The sequence below is a fragment of the Pelobates fuscus genome, chromosome 3, assembly GCF_036172605.1.
Source record: "Pelobates fuscus isolate aPelFus1 chromosome 3, aPelFus1.pri, whole genome shotgun sequence".
Taxonomy (NCBI): Eukaryota; Metazoa; Chordata; class Amphibia; order Anura; family Pelobatidae; genus Pelobates; species Pelobates fuscus.
Window position 1 is genome coordinate 383,295,574 of NC_086319.1, and position 23,080 is coordinate 383,318,653.

Below are 23,080 nucleotides of genomic sequence, written 5' to 3' on the forward strand. Positions count from 1 at the left end.
AAAGCAATTAACATTAAAAAAGTTAAAAAAACATTAAATGGACATATTCAACAGAACCGAGAACCAGGCAGCGATCATTCTTCTCAACCATATAGTCATAAAGCTCTAGTAGATACCTTCGAGGAAAATCAGTAGACCAACATGGAGACCTGTACCACCCACCAGATGGTATAATACTGCATCAAGACTTTCCCCCCCCCCCCTCTAAAAATGTGTTAGTGGTCAAGCCTAGTAATTCTGTATTGAGGAAGGTGGAAAGTACTTCATTTTGACCACCATTATCTAAAAATCTGTTTGATATAACCTTTTGTTAACACAGTAAAAATTATACAAAAAAAATTAAAATAAAAAATAATGAATATATAAGTTAAAACAGAGAATCCTTCAGAAATAAATATTAGAAAGTCAGATTTTTTTTTCCAGGCAACTCCTTCCCTTTTTTTTGTTTAGAAAAAAAAAAAAAGAGAAAAAGGCCATAGCCCCCACAACTTCCAGGCCAATCAAAGTTTATAAACATGAGCTGTGGCCTATACATAACGGATTGCTCCACTGAGAGTAGAGGGGATGTGGCAGTGGAAGAAAGGGAGGAGTTGTACCTGTTATAAATAAAAAGAAAGTTTAAAATAAAAAAAAAAAAAAAAAGTTTTTTTAAATCTGCAAGTCACAAGGATACTGCACGGATTTTTCCGAAAATCTCCTTCGCTGGAGTCCCTTCCACCAGCAGGAAATGTGTCCAATGTCAGACAGAAGATTGATGGAAGACCATTCCTGTCCATGGAAGGTCTGCACTCCAGGGAAAGGAAGTCAAGTCTTCAAGAACGGATTCCTCCAGCCTCCCCTTATACATATTGCAATCAGCCAAACCTTTCCCTCACCAATAGCATCAGTTTCTTCTTACCCCTGTAAGTTATCTTCAGGTTCTCCAGAAACTGGGCGAACCGATGATGCCCATCAGCGGCTAGAAGAAAAGTGTCACGGGCCTTGGTGAGGAACTCTATAAAGTCTACGTAGTGTCGTGGGCTGATGTGGGTAAGGCGTGAGTGAGTGCTGCTGACATAAGCTGCAATTGCTGCATCGAGTAGCTGGCATAGAGGAGTCTTTTCTGCTCTTAGGCCAGTTCCTCGTCCTCGCCCTGCGTTAGAAGAAGCTGACTGAAGGTTTGGTGCCAAACCTGGAGGTGCCAGACTGCACCGGCGCAAAATATCCGATATTACAGGGGCACACTGAACACTCTTGATTATTAGTGGTACTATAGCACTCAGCTCCATTTTGCCCAAGGAATGAGCCAAGGAGCAGGCCCACAGGACGTCACTGACAGCTGGGTGAGCATCTTGACTGAAACCGATTGTCAGATTGGAGAGAGCCAGAGTACACAAAGTGAAGGCTCTGAGCGGAAGACCCCGGTGTTCCATATAGCGGGCAACGGTAAAAAGGTGGGTGTGGGCACCAGGGCCTGAGCTGGCACTTTCCAGGACAATCTGATAGGCAGATTCAAATGACGTGTGGTCTTTTTCACAGAGTGTTAGGGCAGGCAGAGAGCAGCTTTGTGGATCCTTCATAGCACACTGAAGAGCTAAGGCACGGGAACAGGAACACAACTCTTCACGTTGACGAGGGTCAGAGCTGAAGCGCAGGAGGGTGGCAGGGGATGTACAAGCAACCGCCACAATGCTAGTTGCCTCAATGGGAGTAAAGAGGCTGTACCAATTCTGCATAATGCTTATTAAAGCCTGAACCCCTACAGTGGAAGAGAAACAGAAACATTAAGTTTTCGCTGTGTTTATCAGATGACAGACAGCAAGTATCAGTTTTTTTCTGTAGTTGTGGCAGCCACTTACCAATCTCTGTAGCACAAGACACAAGCCAGCGCACCATTTCACGGCGTCTCCATGTCAGGGTTGTTAAAGTCATTCTCATGACCTACAAGGATAACAGTAATAGTTTGAAACTGTAGTAAGCTCCCATATTTTGTCAACTTATCCAGCTGACCCATACAAAAAGATAAAAAAAACACACACTTCCACACAAAAACATTGAACCAGGGGGCAGGGCCGGACCGCTGAGCTGACGCAAGTTAGGGCCATGTGGAAATATGCCAAATATGCTGACCGCCCACAAGCAATGGTGGCTTCCCCTAACATGTCCCTGAGCTATTAAACCAGTCGGATCTATGATGCCTGCTGTATCAACATTACGTCCTTGATTAGGCTTTTTAAATGGAAGTGCAGCATAGTGATGCATTTGATTTCAGTGGATAAATTGTTCATTCAGGTTTACCTAGCTTGTTTAGCAAAAGTTATGTGATTTACCATACATGCATAGAATTATACTGGTACCATTATGTTTGTTAGCACTTAGACATATATGCTTTACCCAAATTTACATTGAAAATACATACATACAAAATGTGCAGTTTTTCCTGATACTTTGTGTGATGTATTTTATCATGTAATTACTGGCGTTATTTTTGCACCACGTTTCACTGTCACTACATCTCAGTCTCATCAAAAAAAAAAAAAAAACCACACACACACCACCACCACCACCACCACCACCACCACTACTACTACTACTTGGACCCAACATCCCCCAGTAACAACTTTTCAGGTCCTGAACAATCTATTATGGAACACTGGAGACTCACCTGTAATCCCAGCTCCAGGGAAATCTTTAGTAATGTGGCGTCAGGTGATGTATTGGGTGGTGTTGCAGTCTTACAGGCATCCTGTGCCAGCTTGAAAAGCATGGCAGGCGAGTGGATATGTTGCTGAATGGATGCCAGAACTGAGTGAAGCCACTTTGGGTCTCCTGAATAAATTAAAAAAAAAAAAAAAAAAAAAAGGGAAAATAAAAATTACATTTGAAAACAAAGCAAGCAAACACATGACTCATTATACAGACCCATATACACTTTAACTGCTCTCCTTATAGACTCCTCAATCTTATGTTCATAAAATAGAATCACCTCTTTAAAATTAATCCTAACATACCCTTGGCGGTGGTCAACATCGCTGATGCAAGTTCACACTGTCTCGTCTCCAGATGTCCCAAGACGAACCAACGGGGGAACCTGCTGGTCAACATGGAGTCAAGAGGCAAGAGGTCGGATCCAAGGTGTGGGGGAAGAGTTTCAAGGACAGGTAGCCTGGAAAACGTGACATTTAATGAGGAAACCGGAAGAATGAAGGCAGCCAAAATGACAGCGAAGCAGAGAACAATGCAGGAGGAGGAATCTGGCAAGAACCAATCAACACAAAATTTACCTCTGGTACAGCAAGAGGTATTTTGGCTTTGGTTAAGATTAAGCCAGGTTGATGTCCTGTATGAAGATTAGACTTACCACCAAATCTTTTCATTGTTATTTTGTTTGATTTTATGGTCTACAATAAGTCAATGAGTTCAGCATTTGTTAGTCACCAGCACCAATGTTTTAGTGAGGTTGCCAACAGATCTGTTATTAGATGTTTTATAATGAATAAGGCGCAGAATAAAAAAAATGGGGACAGTACCACCTGACATGGTTAAACCAATTTAAATATATAGCTCAGTCTTGGGTTTCATTATATTCTTACTGAAAGTTCTAGCCCAACCTTTTACAGTTGAATCCTTAGGAAATAATAATTTGTATCACAGAAAAAGAAAAACAAAGGATCTAATCATTTTCTACAAGCATTCATAGTTGAATCATCAAGTAAATATTTAACTATATGGTATCACCTTTACATTTGAATTTGAGCTAGTTTTTAAAACCAACAATGCTACTCCTGGGGGAACACTTAACACTTTTAAATAAATACTCTGTAAAACTTGTACCGCTTTCGAGAACAATAAAGTGTATCCGGAACACCTACCTCATAGCTCTTAATGCAATCTGATACGCTAGGTCTGCATCATGCGGCAGAAGGGTGTTAAACAAAAAGCGAGCAAAAGTATGCATAGGAATGCTTTCACGATAAATGACTTCTCCAAATCCGCTGAATGGCCCCCCTGTCAAAGAAAGTGCATAGAAATATTTTTTAAACATTTTTAGGAAAGCAAGATACAAAACATAAATATGCTTAAAACTTTAATACAATGATATTTTTTGACTCCAAAAGGAAACACTTTTAAATTTAATGAATGACCATATAGTCGTTTTGAGAGGAAGCATCCCCCCTTGTAACGTCACACCTTAGTTTGGCCCAAACTCACCCTCCAAAAGCAGCATGGCCTGCTTCCTTAGTACTTGTACCATGCGATCACCCATATGCAGGGTCCCCAAAACACTAATGAGCTGCTCTTCATTGCGAACCATTTTGTCCTGGGCATAGAGACCTTCCGGCATTGCTCGCTGCTGTCCAAGGGCCATCAATGCAACCTCAAGAGCTAGGCAAAGGTAAGATTCTCCAGGAGCTCCCGGCACTGGGTTATGCTGGTACGGCACCTTCCCCGGGTCTCTTACTAGGAGACAAGAGGTCAGTTTAAATTGCTTTGTTCTGCTACAGTGTGAGTAGGTTTAAAGAGTAAATCTGAGGCCAGATAAAAATGGAGCAATCAAACATTGGCTTTGACTCTAAAAATCAATTTCTCTGTCCTGGGAATACCCATTTATATTGGGGGGTGGGAGGGTGAATAGTGGTGATTAAACATCCACACTTTGATAGGTTATTCACTTGAGTGACAATTGCTCGGAATTAAATTTGAAATTCACTTGGAATGCCAAAATAGCCAAACTGGATTCTCAGTCACCTATATTCCCAGTTCATCTACTTTGGCCTCAAATTCTAAAGTTTACTTTGAATTCCCAAAGTTGCCATGGGTCTCTCCCTGTCACAAAACATTAACAAAGCAGAGGTTATATTGTGATCCAATAAAATAAATAATGTTACAAATACCATAATATTATACAATTTACAAAAATACCATTAATATTTTGAAAGTTAAAAAGTACAACTACAGCTTAACGCATTTGTTCTGTAGCAGTGTCAGCTGTGTAAAAAAATGCCTTTTCTGATAAAAAAAAAAAAAAAAAGGCTGGGTTTGCATTGCTGCCTAATGCCAGCTCCAATGAGTGGTGGTCACTGACAGCCACTAGATGGACTTCCTGCTTGCAGTCCTGCAAAGATTGCAGGACTGATGTTGCACATGGCAATGCTGAACATGATGATGCTCATAACTACTCATAGACAAATACTCATAGGTATTTTTCTGCACATGCGCGCTAGCCTTCCCAATGAGAAAATATTGGATTGCCAACTCATTTGACATGGGCAGCAGCAAGGAGACTGATGCAAGAGAAGAAATTAGGAAATGGTAATAGTGGTGGGGGCCCGATAATCTAAATAGGAATATAACTCCATAGTGTTTTAATAACCAGTGCTATAGTGGCCCTTTAAACCTTTTCAGAAAGCCCAGTATACATGCACTATAAAGGGAGTATGCATATCCCCCATTTTGCAGAGGTTTAGGGTGGGGCATTCATTTTGGACCACAATGCCAACTTCACCATGGTTTCTATTCCATGCATTAAACCATTACCTATGGATTCGTCCAGCGGCAGGCATGCGTCCAGAAGTACCCGACATATACGACTAATTGGATCCAAAGGGTGTCCAACCCAGCTCTCCAGATTTGTGAGAGTTGTGCTCTCTTTTATGGGGAACTCTATATTAATATAAAAAAAAAAAAAAATTAGAAAAAAAAAAAAAGAAGTTTTGTCAAGAGCCACAACATCCTTTACAACACTCCCTTATTCAATTCTACAAAACCTTACACTTCTTAATTGGCATTTCTTGCAGTGTCCATAGCTCCTCCACAATGATTATAGACACCAAGTTTGTGTGTGTTAAAATAGTCTGAAATTCTAAGTTAAATTCAAAATGGATTTTAAATATAAGGGCCAATCATACTGGAAAACATCAAGTCAGCTTTGCTTTTAGTCCAGCTATTCTGGCCTTTAATTTAACTTTGAATTTCTGAGAATTCTCATCTCATCTTTAAAAAAGGAACACTAGTCACCAAAACAACTTTAGCGTAAAAAGTTCTAGTGTATAGATCATGCATCTAAAAAGTTTCACTGCTCAATTCTCTGCCATTTTAAAGTTAAATCAATCACTTGTCCATATATGCAGCCCTAGCCATACCTCCTCTGGCTGTGACAGTCTGCATTAAAACAAAATTGTTTCATTTTCAATTGAATGTTAACTTGCTTTAGAAGTTTTATACCTCCTGCTCTGGAAATTGAACTTTAATCACACAGAGGAAGCTAATGCAGCATATATCAAGCAATTAAAGGAGATAAATACTTAATTGAATAGAACTTGCCATACAGGAAGTGTAAACATTGAATCTCTCTTTACAGGAAGTGTTTAGGAAAGCTGTTAAAGTCACATGAAGTCACAGGAGGTTTGCCTAGGGCTGCATGAACAAGGATTTAAATCGTAAATTGCAGATACTGCTGCATTAAGCAAAAGTTGTTTTGGTGACTATATAGTGTCCCTTTTAGTCTTCTAGATACTAAATTTCTGTCTTCAAAATATTAATTTTCTAACAGTTCCTCTACCTGCTTGTCCCTTTTCTCACCTTTTCTGTGTTTCACACCTTCTATCTGGTTTTGGCGCAGAAACCTCATAGTGTTTGCAACACATACAGCAAGCCTAAAGGCCTGTAATGGGTATCCGTGAAAGTATAAAGCATCCACACGTGCAGAGGCCATGGGAAACTGATCCCCCAGCCACAATGGACGACCCTGTGGATCGTACAACAACTTGTCTGTGCTGTTCTTCACTCCACTGCTAGCGATATGGGTTTCTCCATGAAGTATACGTTGTAGGTGAGGATCTGTCCAGTGCAATTCTAGTGCTTTTAGTGCCCTGGCAAAAACCGTATGACGAACCACAGGTTCTGGGGGAACAAGCAAAAGCAGGTTATTGTTTTTGAACGGTAATCGGGGTAGGTTTCTCAGAAACCATGTTGAAGAAGTAGATGCATCTCCATAACAGGATCTGGTGTTAAAAGGGATACTCCAGACCCCTAATTGAGCTACATTTTGAAGTCTGATTGGACAGCCAGAAGAAAGTCTGGACTTTGAAGAGGAGTGCTTGCCAGGTTTTCAGACAAAATTCTGCAGCTTTTGCAAGCTGTACTTTGATAAATGCCTAGTAAAAACCTTAATTTTCATGGAGGTATACATACTAAACAGCGATTGCTCTACATTTATTGTATTTAGATAGTGGAGTGTCCCTTTAATACAAGTCATCTTTGAACGGGATTGGAATTTTTTTACTCCCATCCAATCTTAACCTATAGGGTTTCCATTCTAGACCCAATACTATAATGGAACATTGTTATCACTGGTGTGTATGGGATTTTAGTTAGCTACTGGCTTACTGCTGTACAGAGATTTGTTGAAAATTGGGCATAATTATAGGCACTGAGTCTGGGAAGGACTTCCTACTGAATTTGCAAAGCATATGGGATTTACAACACACCTCAATACATTAACTATATAATGGAGAGGGGATATGGGAAAACCCCAGACACAATCAAATTGCACCCCAGAGTCTTTATCCAGAACATCCCTATTGACTTTTAAAAACCAACTTCCTTACATGTTGCAAATCCTGTGGGATCAGCATGCCCATACACCTCTAAATGCTTTTGTTGACAACATTTTATATACAACTAGAGTGTACTTCACAAAAACATGAACCCAAGTGGCATATATTAGAGAGACATCTCCACAATCAGTCCTGTAGCAAGCTTGGGTCATGCATTTGTTCATCATGTCCCAATGGATACAATAGCAATATTTAATGCAGGATATTCCCTGATTACCAATATTTCTTATGCAAGCAGAAACAAAGATGGCAGCCTTGTATAAATTATACGAGTCATATTAAAAGGGACACTCCACTGCCGAAAAAAGTATATATAAATAAAGCTTGCACAAACTGTAGATATCTGGTCTGCAGCCTTTGCAAGCCCTCCCCTCCTAATCCCGCCCAGACTTTCTGTGGCTGTCCAATCACAGACTTCCCACGGCAGCTCAATGAGAAGTCCTTGAAAGGCAAGTGCTCTGGTCAGTTGTTGCCTCTTGAGGTCAGCACTACTGAGCTAAATAAACCAGGAAATAACAGGAGAGGTTGTCTGACAGCCAGGAGGGCATAACAAAATAATTTATACAAATGACAGTTTCTAATAAAATCTGCCCTTTGTTAAAATAAAATTTAAAAAATGTAAAGAGGCACACTCTTCACATATAAAGCATGTGATCAATCTGAAATGCTTTAGGGGTCTGGAGTCTGGTAGGTAACCCTTAAGAAATTGCAGTTCACATCAGATTTAACATTACAGACTAGTAATTAATGTCACAATTTTTAGAAGGGCCCATTAGAGATCATGTCATGCTATTACTCTTAGCGAGCAAAATACTGACAGAAATCATCTATTGCATGGTAAGACCTCTAGCTATAGTCCATGGTAGAGCACAGGCTTCCTACCTTGGTTCCCGTTCAGACGCTGCAAGTGTGAGCCAAGTCCATCAACACTGTAGTTGCCTTCTTCCAGTGGACACGTGTCCAGAGCATTCCATTTCAGAAGCAGTTCCCGCCATGATTCTTTCTCTTCTTGGCGAGAGTGGGGGTTGAGCGCAACACACACCCACAGCGCACCTGCAGGTACACAGTTTAGACATGGATTAATCTGAGGCCATTGCCAGTGACATGGAATAAAATTGACAAATCCCCCCTCCCCCCCTCCCAAAAAAAAACAACCCACAACTGGGTTCTCAGAATGGGATCAATCAACATATAAACCGACGAAGCCCTGCAACTGCTTGCAGGACAAGACTGAATGGGTATATGGCAATACTGGATAACCAAGACTGCCTATGCCCTTAACCGTTTCAAGGGGGTCATCGAATATGGCACAAGTTATAGTCTTACATAAAATAAAAGAGTGACTAGTTCTGTACAGGACGAAAGGGTGAAGGGGAGGCTTATGAGAAATTATTGTTCTATAACTTAAGTACACAGAGAGGGTGGTCTTACCCAACTCATCCCAGAGCTGTCGACTTTTATCAGTCATGCCAGCTCCCTGCTGCCGCCACAGGCCTAAGCGTGGATCCTCCAAAAACTGCTCAGTCATCAGGATCAGCATCCGGGCACCATTAGAGTCTCGCATCCGTAACATCTCCCGTACCTGGAGATCAGTCAGGTGTCAATTGGCAAACGAGATTCATAAAATGCACACATAGGGATCTGCAAGACAGTATGATTGCATGAAGACTCACTTTGTTAAACATGCAGTGCAACTGAGCGCTGGATCCATAGTATCCTCCGTTGGTCAGAAGCTGTTTCACCTGCTCCTGAATCTGCTCTTCATCCAAGTGCCAGCAATTATCATCCTCGCGTCCAGCTCCGGCCGTAGGATCTGGGGCTCCTAGGGGGTAGTAGCAATAAAAGAAGGATTAAACCAAAGGTAGTAGACGAGAAGCGGTTGACCAACTCGGCGATGGACAAGTTAACAAGCCAAGCAAGTTTCCTGAGCTTTAAGGGTAAAATCTCCAGTGTTGTAGGTTCTGCTTCCAATGATATTCTCCCTCCCACCCATATTGGTCTTACCATGAACCATATTAATCTCTGATCCCAGCTGCAAAATCTCATCAGCAAGTCTTTGGGCTGTAGGCAACACTTCTGTGTGATGTTCACTGATCAGATACTGGACAAACTTCTGTAGCTGATCCCTATTCATCTGAGAGAGAGTCTCTGAAATGGGCAGTCTCAATTCCACCCCTCTTGCCCGACGAATACGATATATGGAAAGAGCTACTACATGTGCACAGTAAAAAATGTCTTTGTTTTCGCAGCCACAGCTCACAGATGTAATCTTGCATCGGTCAAAGCTGATTGATACTTGGTAGGTACGTTCTGGATCACCCGGTTCTGTAACAGATCCACTGAGGTGAAACCCTGCAAGGGAGAGAAAAAAAAAAAAGTGGTGGGGGGGTGGATATGAAAAAGGATAACACAGGAACTACGCAAACATACAGATTCATTGCTCATTCATGATAAAAAATTATGTCAGTTTGGAAAAACACACAGATTTTCAGGAATAACCCTGAGCATTTTTTCACAGAGCTGCTAACCTTAAAAAATAAATAAAAATAAAATACAGTGTTCAATTCAAAGTCGATTTAACATTTACTGGGTGAGTAAATTACAAGTGGGGGGGCGGGGCCTGACTGCCATGCTGGGCTCCTGAATATCCAGCATTAAACTGAGGATTTCTGCCAAAATCAGAATGGGATAATAATTAAAAAGGCAGCTTATCATCACAAGAGGCAACGGGGACCAGCATCGGCAGTCTTACCAAAACCACAAGCGGATAAAACCCCGGAAAGCAGGATGTCTGTCCTGCGGCCTAGTGAGGCATGAAGATGCAGCTGACCTCGCAATGGGAACTCCCAGAAAGCCGCGAACAACACCATCCTGTGCCCCACAGCCCCCCCCCCCCCCTATGGACCGGCGGGGGATATCCCAGTCCGAGAGGCAACCCAGCGGAGAACAGCCTCACCACAAGGCGGCCTCTACAAGTAGAAAACAAATAGACATCTCCAACATGGCAGGCACCACGTGTGCAATGTATAATAACACTACAACCCAAACCTCGCCATCACCTGGGATTGATAGAGCTTTTGAGGTCTTCTGGGCAAAGCTGGACCAGGTAATGCAAGCACCTAACCGGCACAGGCAGAGTCAAGGCACTCCACGCAAGCAGCCACAGAGAGCTCAGCTCCCACCAGCGGGTGAGGCTCCAGTCCAGCGGCATCTTCCAGAACACCCTCATGCCGCGAAACCCGAAAAAGCCCCGGCAGGTGAACAGACACTTAGACGGAGGAGTGGTCAGACAAAAGCAACAGGCTCTCAGCCTCACACCATCATACCCACAAACAGAGAGACCCCCCCCAGACAGCGCAAAACAAAATGCACCAACACAGCGTTATCCTCCCGCTGCCCTCCAGCCGAAGCAGGGACAATGCGACACCATGAAAAGCACCTGAGGGGACACTCACAGCCCAGCGGCACCCAGATCGAACCGCACACGACGACTCACAAGAGGGCACCGCAGCAGGCTAGCAGTGGAACTGTCACAGCACCGGAGGTACCCGGGGCAGCCCCTCTAGATTACAGGGCAAAGGCTCAATTTGGGGGCCTACTTGACTCACACAACTGGCACCAAAGAGCTAGCAGAAGAGGCATAGGGCGTAATACGGGCCGTAGAGGGGACTTGCCCACCCGCTCGGGGAGAGGACTCCTGCGGATTGGGGCCCACACCATACTGGACTGATAGTCTTACTGCATATACAATACCATAGGGATACATTTACTTAAGCACGCAGGAGATACCATAGGCATCGCTACATATATTGTGCCACTAGCCTAGCCCAGTTATTTTAGACATGGAATGTACGAATTGTTCTTGTGTCATCTCCATCAGATGTTGCCTGCTGTCTACCATCTATTTGTTTATTTTATTTATTATTTTATTTTTTTTGAGTAAATTACAAGTGAGAGCTTTCAAGAACATTCTAGTTTATACTTCACACATCGTATCTGGATGAGGTACAGAAATGCTCTTGAAAGCTTACACTCACTCCATCTAGTTTGTTTACCAACAAAAGTATACTTTATTTGTCCCACTTGAGGCCTTTGTTCTCCCAGGTTCAAAACGCATCATTGAAATACCTACAGCGTGAGGACAGTCAATAGGAAACGACCAATTGCCTGGCCTCCAGCACCAAGACATCTACTGGAAGTTACAAAAAAAGGATACGGACAACTACATCAGAGGAAGATGTGGAAAAAGTGAAAGACACCACAATTGGAGTTAAAGATAAAAATACTTTCTAATAAGGCTTCGCCCTCCAAATGTAGATTATATTGCAGTGAGAGAAAAAAAAAATAAAAAAAAAAAGTGACAAAAACCCAAGGCTGGGAAGTCACAAAGAAATATAAAGAGATCACTGCAGGGGGCGGGCCGGGCCGCCGAGCCGAGCGGTCGCAAGACAGACCAGCTCCTGCTCAATACAAGCTACAATCCACCTTTTATGCCTGTAAATTGGGCTTTTGGATCGCACGACCAGCCCACAACTGCGACCCCAGTCGTCTAGGGCTACCAGAGCTGAGGAGAGGCTTGCCCTCCGGGGTTTTAGTCCCTCAGGGGAGAGGTCCCTGCGGCAACAGGCGAGACCTCACCCGGCAACGAGAGGAGTGGACGGCCGCCACACCACTAACTTGCCCACTGGAGCCCGTCGAACAGGGAATCCACATGCGGACCCGGTCCTGATTTCCCCCCCCTCTGGACCGGGGGGGTGATCCCGGTCCTCACCCCAAGGGCCTGGGAGAGATGCAAAGGACGACACTGCTGCACACAAAATGGCGACCACCACGTGCATGAGAGACCTGAGCCCCGTTTACAGCAGGCCACAAGGACTAAGCAGGGAGCCATGCAGAGCGCCCAAGCATGAAGGTGAACACCCCACTTACCACACTTCCAGCCTGCTCCCAAGCGACCACAAACAGCAAACTCTAAGCCTCCCACCACGGCTGACCCAGGCTCTCAGGGGACTGAGTAATCCGCAAAGCGACCACAGCCCACGAAAACCCTTACCGCAGGCAAGCTCCCTGGACCTCGTGTTTTCAGAAGCAGAAGCTGGCGCACACAGCAGAGAGGGACGGAGGTCGGAAGCCTGCTCCCCCACAGCCTAGAACGACCTGCTCTGGCATCGGTCGGCAGTGGAACTTTCCCTCAAAGAACGGCCTCGAGACCACCAAGATGGCGGCTCCACGCGGAGACAAAATCAACCCAGCAAGAGACCAAGATGAACTGTATAAGGGACTAATGCTCGTGAGCTGTGACAAAGAGAAGCTACTCCCGCTACACAGTCAGCAAGTATACCTATAGTGGCTTCAAGCAGATTTAAATGCTTTATTGTGTATTATTTGGGAGAATAGGCGGTGAAGTAGTGTCTACCATGCCTTGTCAACAGCATTTAAGGGTGTCTATGGAGGCCTGAGGGGAGATACTATATCTCGCATACCTAAGCTTGTAACTAGCTAAAATAAATACAATGCCTGCGTGTAACCTTATCTTGTCATTAACCACTAGAAAACGCGCAAAGTCTAGCAACTACTATGTGTTAAAAGCAAAACTCTAGAATGCTTCTTTTGTTTTTCTATTGTAATCTCAATCTACGTTTAAGCCTGTTTACCATGTAATATCAACAAAAAAAAAAAAAAAAAGTGCTTTGTCTATCTATACCCTCTGTAACAAATGTTTAGCAATCAACGTATGGAATGCCGTTGGGGTACCATATGTAAGCCTGTAACCACTAAAAGCACTGCAAAAATAAAGAATTTAAATAAAATGTCGGTATACCTAAAAAAAAAAAAAAAAAAAAATAGATCACTGCAGTATCCTTGGGGTGTGAAAGGAAGACTGTGAAACACTAAAATAAAGAGCTTTAAAGCCAAAAGGAGAGGATTCTAAAAGATTTAGGAAAAATGAAATGTCTTTAGACATTGTAGTGAAGGGAGAACACAGTGAGGAGGGCGTGAGAGATTGGAAAGTACAATGTATATACACAAGATTAGTGTAAATAAGATAAGCTTTTTTCCCGTATGTTCAGATACCCAGCTTTATCCCACCCCTTCAAGGAAGGACACACAAATCAGGGATATGATACAGTTACAGCGTTACCCACTCATGTAGCCAAGTCATCAATAATCAAACCCCCATCAGCTTATTGTGATGGAAAAAGATTAAATACACAGGAGTTTCAGATGATTCTGATGGCATGGAAATTACATAGAACAATGGAATAAACGAGGACTTATGTAATAAGAGAGACAGGAACCTGTCCTACAGACCAAACCATTCAACTGCGAGAACAGGACCTGAGCGCAGATTTCTAGAGAATAACCTGCCCGGGCTGGTAGGTCTGTGCTCCATCCAGTTTACAGCAATCACAGGCTATGAATAACACATTGCTTCTACAACCAGCATGTCAGGATTTTGCTAAAACAAAACCAGATCGTTTACAGATTGGTTAAAGGGACACTATAGTCACCAGAACAACTACAGTTTAATGCATTTGTTCTGTGACTATAATCTGTCTCTGCAGGCTTTTTAATGAAAAGGCAGTATTTACATTGCTCCCTAGGAACACCTAGTGGCAGTCACTCAGATGGCTACTAGAGGTGCTTCCTGCGGCAGTGCTGCACCAACGTTCGACGTTCCCCCTCCTGCATGGAGAGACTGAACGTTCCTCAGAGATGCATCTCTAGAAAGCGTGGCATGCACTATAGTCTCCCAATGGAAAAGCATTGGACTCCCTGAGATCAAATTTGGGTATTTCAGCCATGGCAGAGCCAGTCAGTCACAGTACTGAAATCAAGGAGAGAGAAAAATAATAACCACAAAAAAAAAAAAAAAAAAAAAAAAAAAAAAAAAAAGATTTACAGCAGGTGACACAAAACAGCCAGATGATGTAAACCTGTAGGTTATATATAATAACCACACTTTTAGAACATGAAGCAAGTGGGGCTAAACACCTAAACAGTTTCAGAGCTATATAGTTTCAGGAATACCGACACTATAGAGACTCCAAGTACCAAAATCTTAATGAAACTATTTCGGGGCACAGAGTGTCCTTGCAGATAAAAAAAAAATATATATATATATATAAAAAGGCATGGACACTACCCAAGCACCGTACACCCTCACCTCCTATAACCCCCACGCTACCCAAGCAGCACCCACCCGCACCTCCTATAAGCCCACGCTAGATGAGCAGCAAACTCACTCCAGTTCCCCACTTCTCCTATAACCCACACCTCATGAGCAGCATGCAATCCAGTCGTCTCCAACCCCTACTAACCGTAACAACTAAATGAGTTATGTATGCAACATCATGCAGGAGTGTTTCCCAGAAGGCTTTGCAGTCTGGTCAGGGTAACCGCACTCGCTCTGGGCATGTACATTACTACAAAAAGCCAGCATTCAATAAACCCATTCATGACAGGCTGCCCGTTTCAGGTCTCTGCTGTCAGGACATGTGTGGGATCTGTTACGCGTGACGGCAGGGGCATCAGCCTCGCATTGTCCTTGTTCTACGCCTTAGGCCTGCTCTGTGAATGGGACTTTTATCTGCTGTGTACAAAATACGTTCGCACACAGGGAGGGGGAGCCCTGGGGCTCACAACACAGAAAGGAGAAGATTAACCAACCAGGGTTTGATATCCTAATAGTGGAAGGGAATTTAACCATTTATTGCCCAAAGGCTGGAGGGGGTGCACAGAAATTGGATATATATTTATATTTATTTTTTCCCCCCACAATGAATAGAACCATTCTGTTTTTGCTTAGTGGGGGCTCTATTAAAAGTAAAAGCAAGTATTTTTCTGCATTAAATTCAGAGACATTATTAGATACACAGGTTTATTCACTACATTAAAAATTCTAAGTGAATTTCAAGGCCAAAGTAACTGGACTGGAAGGATCTGACATAGAGAAGCTCTTTTTACATTTGATATTCTTACCTTAGTATATAAACCCAATTATTCTGTAATTATACACAGCAGGACCATGTTATCAATTTATCACCCTGCAGGATGAATCTTTTTGCATGCCCAGATTTAAAGGGACCCTGGATAATATTTAACAATGCGTGGAGACACACACACACACAACCAATTGACCATTGTGAACAGCCACATTGTAGTTTTATTCAGTTATAGTTGTGGAAATCACAGGGATAGAGACTACTCCAACATTCTAAACTAAATCAGAATATCAATTAAGAATTCTAAGATTGCCATTTAGTGAATGAGCCCCAAAGGATGTACGGCAGTCAGCAAAGTTAAAATAAATAAATAAATTAAAAAAAAAAAAAAAAAAAGATTTACAGCAGGTGACACAAAACAGCCAGATGATGTAAACCTGTAGGGGATTTCAGAAGTGCATTCTTTACTCTGTTTTCAGTCTGTTATACAAGTACAATGATTACACTTGGCAAGATGTAAAAACGGTGTGATTCAGAGTCTATTAAAAGCGCAGTGATCGTATAGATTTATTATTAGACAAGTTTCCTTCCCAGAAAGACCATTGACCAGGTAATCACTTGGATTGCTGGCGTAGGAGTCCTTCCTTACCTTGGCACACAGTCTATATGCAAAGGGTACAGGCGTGCAGGGAGGTGCCAGTATCTGCTGTCTTACACACAACAGCAGGCCCAGACGTGCCATCAAGGTCAGGCCACTGACTCAGGCAGTGACAAAGAGAAACATTGCAGTGACATGATAAGGGTGTCACCAACTGTCACCTGCCTAACATGTCAGTGCCTGCAGCTACAGGTGTGTATGGAATAGGGAAATGGCATACAAGACAGAGCTCTGCCTAATCAGTCAGAAATAGACATTACATACAACAAGAATGCACGGCTCTTAAAACAATTCAGCTGAAACCAACAGACAAAAATCATTGTCGCCCGTCACCCCAGCATGCTGCTTTATCATATCACAGCTTGGGCTGCTGCAAACATACAGGTTTATTTTGGTCTCTCTTTCAAACTACATATTGGTCGCTTCAATAATCCCTACACCCCTCCTCCATAAAAACAATAAAAGTAAAAAAAAAAAAAAAAAAACACACCACACAAAGCCAGAATGCTGTACACCTGAACTGATTCAGTTAAACCGGATCTGCAGGCCCTGCCAAAGTGTGTGAAGTTAGGATGGCATTCTGTACATAATAGAGGGGTTGTCACCACTAGAGTTCTCATTATCGGCTAGATAACAGAGTTTGGAATCCTGAGCTTGGCCTCTTTCCACAGTCCTGCTCATGGCCAGTACAGATTCTCAGAACCCAGAGAAAATCCCATCCACGCTGTCACTCACCAACTTGCAGGACGCGCTGAACAGCCCCAGACTGTAGGAGCTGCAATCCTCGGTTGAAGGGGACCCGGGATTCATCCTCTCCGTCAAGGGATTGGTAGCCAATGGTCCCAAGGGACGAATACATACAGATCTCCTTTTCACTGCGCGGGAAGGACCAAAATACAATGCGTTTCTGGACGGGCTCTGGTACCCGTGAGAAGCGTTCCTCAACCTGAGAGAGAAAAGGAGTTACACACATTAGTACAGTACCATCATTTCATGACCGAGAAAGACAACCATAAATCACAGACTCATCCCTAAAAACAGATCACATTGTATAAGAGAATTGCATTATTTTCCTTAAAGTGAGGATAGCACCCTCTAACCACCATCTGTCGGGTGGCATTCTACATGGGATGGGCCATAGACTGGGATACACAATGAGGAAGAAATGATGTCATTGAGATACTATGATGCAAAGAAACTTTTGGCTGGCTGGAAAGCCAAGCTGCTCTGAGGACTGCAGGGCTGTACATGTGTGATAATAGAATTATCCCACAAAAATCTGTATGTGATGAATGAGGGCAGTTTTACATTTCCATCAAGGTGTACCCAACGCATTTAATCATCAGGGGCAATTAATATTAATTTCAGCATTTTCCCCATTCACCTAGATCTGTCATTTTTATAGGCGTTTTTGCTCAGTCTACAAATAATTAGAAACCTCACTACAGAAAGCATACATACATTAATGTCAGACTTCTATTGCTGATTAATGGCCCATATCTACTAAATGCAATATATTTTATACACATAGAATTTCCATGCTATGGAGGTTTTCAATTTTGCATTGGATGTAAAACCCTCTATTACATTTTTTTTATTAAAAAAAATTAAATAAATAGTTAAAACTGCTGGGTTTTCCAATTTGGTAATAAGCCCAACTGCATGTTCCATACAAAGAGTGTAGATAAGTCTACACACAATAGAACAATCTAATTCTATGCGATATAAATAAGGAACTCACAGAACAGGACTCCATATGGAAAGCTGTGTGTATAGGACTTGTATAGAAATAATGCTTTATATGGAAGGTCAGAATAAACACAGTAAATGATGGAGAGATGGATACATCTGAAAGGAAGGCCCTCAATAAAACTCAATAACTGTATAGATATTATGCAGTATAATGATAGTGTGCACAGCAAGGCTCTATATACACACAGCTAAACACATGGAAAGATAAGGCCCTATAAGGATATAATAGACACAGTAAAGATCAGTTTGTGTGTTACCCCACAGAACCCCAATAGCCACCTCCAGTAACCCCCATAGCCACCTCCAGTAACCCCCCCCCACTGAACCCCTATAGCCACCTCCAGTAACCCCCCCCACTGAACCCCAATAGCCACCTCCAGTAACCCCCCCCACTAAACCCCAATAGCCACCTCCTGTAACCCCCCCCCCACTGAACCCCAACCCAAAAGCCACCTCCAGTAACCCCCCCCCCCACTGAACTCCAAAAGCCACCTCCAGTAACCCCCCCCCACTAAACCCCAATAGCCACCTCCTGTAACCCCCCCCCCACTGAACCCCAACCCAAAAGCCACCTCCAGTAACCCCCCCCCCCCCACTGAACTCCAAAAGCCACCTCCAGTAACCCCCCCACTGAACCCCTATAGCCACCTCCAGTAACCCCCCCACTGAACCCCTATAGCCACCTCCAGTACCCCCCCCCACTGAACCCCTATAGCCACCTCCAGTAACCCCCCCCACTGAACCCCAATAGCCACCTCCAGTAACCCCCCCCACTAAACCCCAATAGCCACCTCCTGTAACCCCCCCCCCACTGAACCCCAACCCAAAAGCCACCTCCAGTAACCCCCCCCCCCCCACTGAACTCCAAAAGCCACCTCCAGTAACCCCCCCCACTAAACCCCAATAGCCACCTCCTGTAACCCCCCCCCCACTGAACCCCAACCCAAAAGCCACCTCCAGTAACCCCCCCCCCCCACTGAACTCCAAAAGCCACCTCCAGTAACCCCCCCACTGAACCCCTATAGCCACCTCCAGTAACCCCCCCACTGAACCCCTATAGCCACCTCCAGTACCCCCCCCACTGAACCCCTATAGCCACCTCCAGTAACCCCCCCCCCACTGAACACCTATAGCCACCTCCAGTAACCCTCCCCCCACTGAACCCCAATAGCCACCTCCAGTAACCCCCCCCCCACTGAACCCCAATAGCCACCTCCAGTAACCCCCCCCCCACACTGAACCCCAATAGCCACCTCCAGTAACCCCCCCCCCACACTGAACCCCAATAGCCACCTCCAGTAACCCCCCCCAACACTGAACTCCTATAGCCCCCCCCCTCTCTCCCCATCCCCGGGCTGTCCTACCTGGCCCCCCCTCTCTCCCCATCCCCGGGCTGTCCTACCTGGCCCCCTCTCTCTCTCCATCCCCAGGCTGTCCTACCTGGCCCCCTCTCTCTCTCCATCCCCAGGCTGTCCTACCTGGCCCCCTCTCTCTCTCCATCCCCAGGCTGTCCTACCTGGCCCCCTCTCTCTCTCCATCCCCAGGCTGTCCTACCTGGCCCCCTCTCTCTCTCCATCCCCAGGCTGTCCTACCTGCCCCCCCCCCTCTCTCCCCATCCCCAGGCTGTCCTACCTGGCCCCCTCTCTCTCTCCATCCCCAGGCTGTCCTACCTGGCCCCCTCTCTCTCTCCATCCCCAGGCTGTCCTACCTGGCCCCCTCTCTCTCTCCATCCCCAGGCTGTCCTACCTGGCCCCCTCTCTCTCTCCATCCCCAGGCTGTCCTACCTGGCCCCCTCTCTCTCTCCATCCCCAGGCTGTCCTACCTGGCCCCCTCTCTCCCTCTCCCCATCCCCAGGCTGTCCTACCTGGCCCCCTCTCTCCCTCTCCCCATCCCCAGGCTGTCCTACCTGGCCCCCTCTCTCCCTCTCCCCATCCCCAGGCTGTCCTACCTGGCCCCCTCTCTCTCTCTCCATCCCCAGGCTGTCCTACCTGGCCCCCTCTCTCTCTCTCCATCCCCAGGCTGTCCTACCTGGCCCCCTCTCTCTCTCCATCCCCAGGCTGTCCTACCTGGCCCCCTCTCTCTCTCCATCCCCAGGCTGTCCTACCTGGCCCCCTCTCTCTCTCCATCCCCAGGCTGTCCTACCTGGCCCCCTCTCTCTCTCCATCCCCAGGCTGTCCTACCTGGCCCCCTCTCTCTCTCTCCATCCCCAGGCTGTCCTACCTGGCCCCCTCTCTCTCTCCATCCCCAGGCTGTCCTACCTGGCCCCCTCTCTCTCTCCATCCCCAGGCTGTCCTACCTGGCCCCCTCTCTCTCTCCATCCCCAGGCTGTCCTACCTGGCCCCCTCTCTCTCTCCATCCCCAGGCTGTCCTACCTGGCCCCCTCTCTCTCTCCATCCCCAGGCTGTCCTACCTGGCCCCCTCTCTCTCTCCATCCCCAGGCTGTCCTACCTGGCCTCTCTCTCTCTCTCTCTCTCTCTCCCCCCCCCCCCCCCCCCATTCCCAGGCTGTCCTACCTGCCCCCCCCCCCTCTCTCTCTCTCTCCATCCCCAGGCTGTCCTACCTGGCCCCCTCTCTCTCTCTCTCTCTCTCCATCCCCAGGCTGTCCTACCTGGCCCCCTCTCTCTCTCTCTCTCTCTCCATCCCCAGGCTGTCCTACCTGGCCCCCTCTCTCTCTCTCTCTCTCTCCATCCCCAGGCTGTCCTACCTGGCCCCCTCTCTCTCTCTCTCCATCCCCAGGCTGTCCTACCTGGCCCCCTCTCTCTCTCACCATCCCCAGGCTTTTCTACCTGGCCCCCTCTCTCTCTCTCACCATCCCCAGGCTGTCCTACCTGGCCTCCTCTCTCTCTCTCACCATCCCCAGGCTGTCCTACCTGGCCTCCTCTCTCTCCCCATCCCCAGGCTGTCCTACCTGGCCTCCTCTCTCTCCCCATCCCCAGGCTGTCCTACCTGGCCTCCTCTCTCTCCCCATCCCCAGGCTGTCCTACCTGGCCCCCTCTCTCTCCCCATCCCCAGGCTGTCCTACCTGGCCCCCTCTCTCTCCCCATCCCCAGGCTGTCCTACCTGGCCCCCTCTCTCTCCCCATCCCCAGGCTGTCCTACCTGGCCCCCTCTCTCTCCCCATCCCCAGGCTGTCCTACCTGGCCCCCTCTCTCTCCCCATCCCCAGGCTGTCCTACCTGGCCCCCTCTCTCTCCCCATCCCCAGGCTGTCCTACCTGGCCCCCTCTCTCTCCCCATCCCCAGGCTGTCCTACCTGCGCCCCCCCCCTCTCTCTCTCCCCATCCCCAGGCTGTCCTACCTGCGCCCCCCTCTCTCTCTCTCTCTCTCTCTCTCTCTCTCTCTCTCCGGGCTGTCCTACCTGCTGGAAGGCCCAGGTCTCGGCCACTCTCTTGGCGCTCAGGTCCAGCAGTGAGTCCGGCTTGTAGCGCTGGATCAGGCCGGTACACCGCCTCTTGATGACAGGAGGATCCATGCTGGGATCCATGAGTGCTCGCTGTGTGTGGCCCGGATCCCGGCTGCTCACTGTCTGGCCGCTCCGTGCGGCCCCTTTAAATCTCACTAACAATGGAGCCCGACAGCTTTATCTTGCGCCACGCCCCCTCACTGTCAATCACTGCCATCCCGGCCAATCAGCGACAAGAACAGGGAGCTTTAACTCTACGGATGTTCTAAATAAGGTGACGGTGGGCGGAGCCTCAATCAGCTCATTGATTAACTCGCCGGAGGTCAAACAGTCACATGGAGCAAGTCCATACCATAATAAACAATATAATATAACTATATATAATATAATATAATATAATATAACATAATAATATATCATAATAAACAATATATTATAACTATATATAATATAACATAATAATATAACATTATAACATAATAATATAACATAATAATATACCATAATAAACAATATAATATAACTATATATAATATAACATAATAATATAACATAATAAACAATATAATATAACTATATATAATATAACATAATAATATAACATAATAAACAATATAATATAACTATACAAAATATAATATAACATAATAATATAATATAACATAATAATATAACATAATACACAATATAATATAACTATATATAATATAATATAACTATATATAATATAACATAATAATTTAATATAATAATATATAATATAACATAATAATCTATAATACAACATAATAATATAACATAATAAACAATATAATATAACTATATATATTATAATATGACTATATATAATATAATATAACATAATAATTTAATATAATAATATATAATATAACGTAATAAACAATATAATATAACTATATATAATATAACATAATAATATAACATAATAAACAATATAATATAACTATATATAATATAACATAATAAACAATATACTATAACTATATATAATATAACATAATAATATAATATAACATAATAAACAATATAATATAACTATATATAATTTAACTATATATAATATAATATAACATAATAATTTAATATAATAATATTTAATATAACATATAGCATGGAGCAAGTCCATAACATAATAAACAATATAATATAACTATATATAATAATATATAATATAATATAACATAATAAACAATGTAATATAACATAATATAATATAACATAACTATATATAATATAATATAACTATATATAATATAACATAACTATATATAATATAACATATAGCATGGAGCAAGTCCATAACATAATAAACAATATAATATAACTTATTATAATAATATATAATATAATATAACATAATAAACAATTTAATATAACTATATATAATATAACATAACTATATATAATATAATATAACTATATATAATATAACATAACTATATATAATATAACATATAGCATGGAGCAAGTCCATAACATAACAAACAATGTAATATAATATAATATAACATAACTATATATAATATAATGTAATATAACATAATAGTATATAATATAACATATAGCATGGAGCAAGTCCATAACATAATAAACAATATAATATAACTATAACTATATATAATATAACATAATAATATATAATATAACATATAGCATGGAGCAAGTCCATAATATAATAAACAATATAATATAACTATATATAATA

General features: G+C 43.9%; 1 protein-coding gene across 1 annotated transcript; it reads right to left on the reverse strand.

Moving 5' to 3' along the window:
• Positions 1-513: 513 nt before the first annotated feature.
• On the reverse strand, positions 514-21,512 carry ZSWIM4 (zinc finger SWIM-type containing 4). The gene is made up of 14 exons (XM_063445974.1): positions 21,310-21,512; positions 16,938-17,148; positions 9,603-9,950; positions 9,272-9,420; positions 9,030-9,180; positions 8,481-8,651; positions 6,562-6,882; positions 5,518-5,643; positions 4,192-4,440; positions 3,852-3,987; positions 2,991-3,145; positions 2,645-2,808; positions 1,839-1,920; positions 514-1,738 (listed from the first exon to the last, which is right to left on the reverse strand). The coding sequence occupies exons 1-14, from the start codon at positions 21,433-21,435 to the stop codon at positions 855-857; spliced, it is 3,273 nt and encodes a 1,090-aa protein (XP_063302044.1). The 5' UTR covers positions 21,436-21,512; the 3' UTR covers positions 514-854.
• Positions 21,513-23,080: the final 1,568 nt, after the last annotated feature.

Excerpts from the sequence above, each read along its gene's own strand:
- ZSWIM4 (XM_063445974.1), bottom strand. The coding sequence starts at position 21,435 with ATGGATCCCAGCATGGATCCTCCTGTCATCAAGAGGCGGTGTACCGGC. Across the intron at positions 6,883-8,480 it reads GCGTCTGAACGGGAACCAAG|AACCTGTGGTTCGTCATACG; the intron begins GTAGGAAGCCTG and ends TTGTTCCCCCAG. Across the intron at positions 1,921-2,644 it reads CCCTGGAGCTGGGATTACAG|GTCATGAGAATGACTTTAAC; the intron begins GTGAGTCTCCAG and ends TTATCCTTGTAG.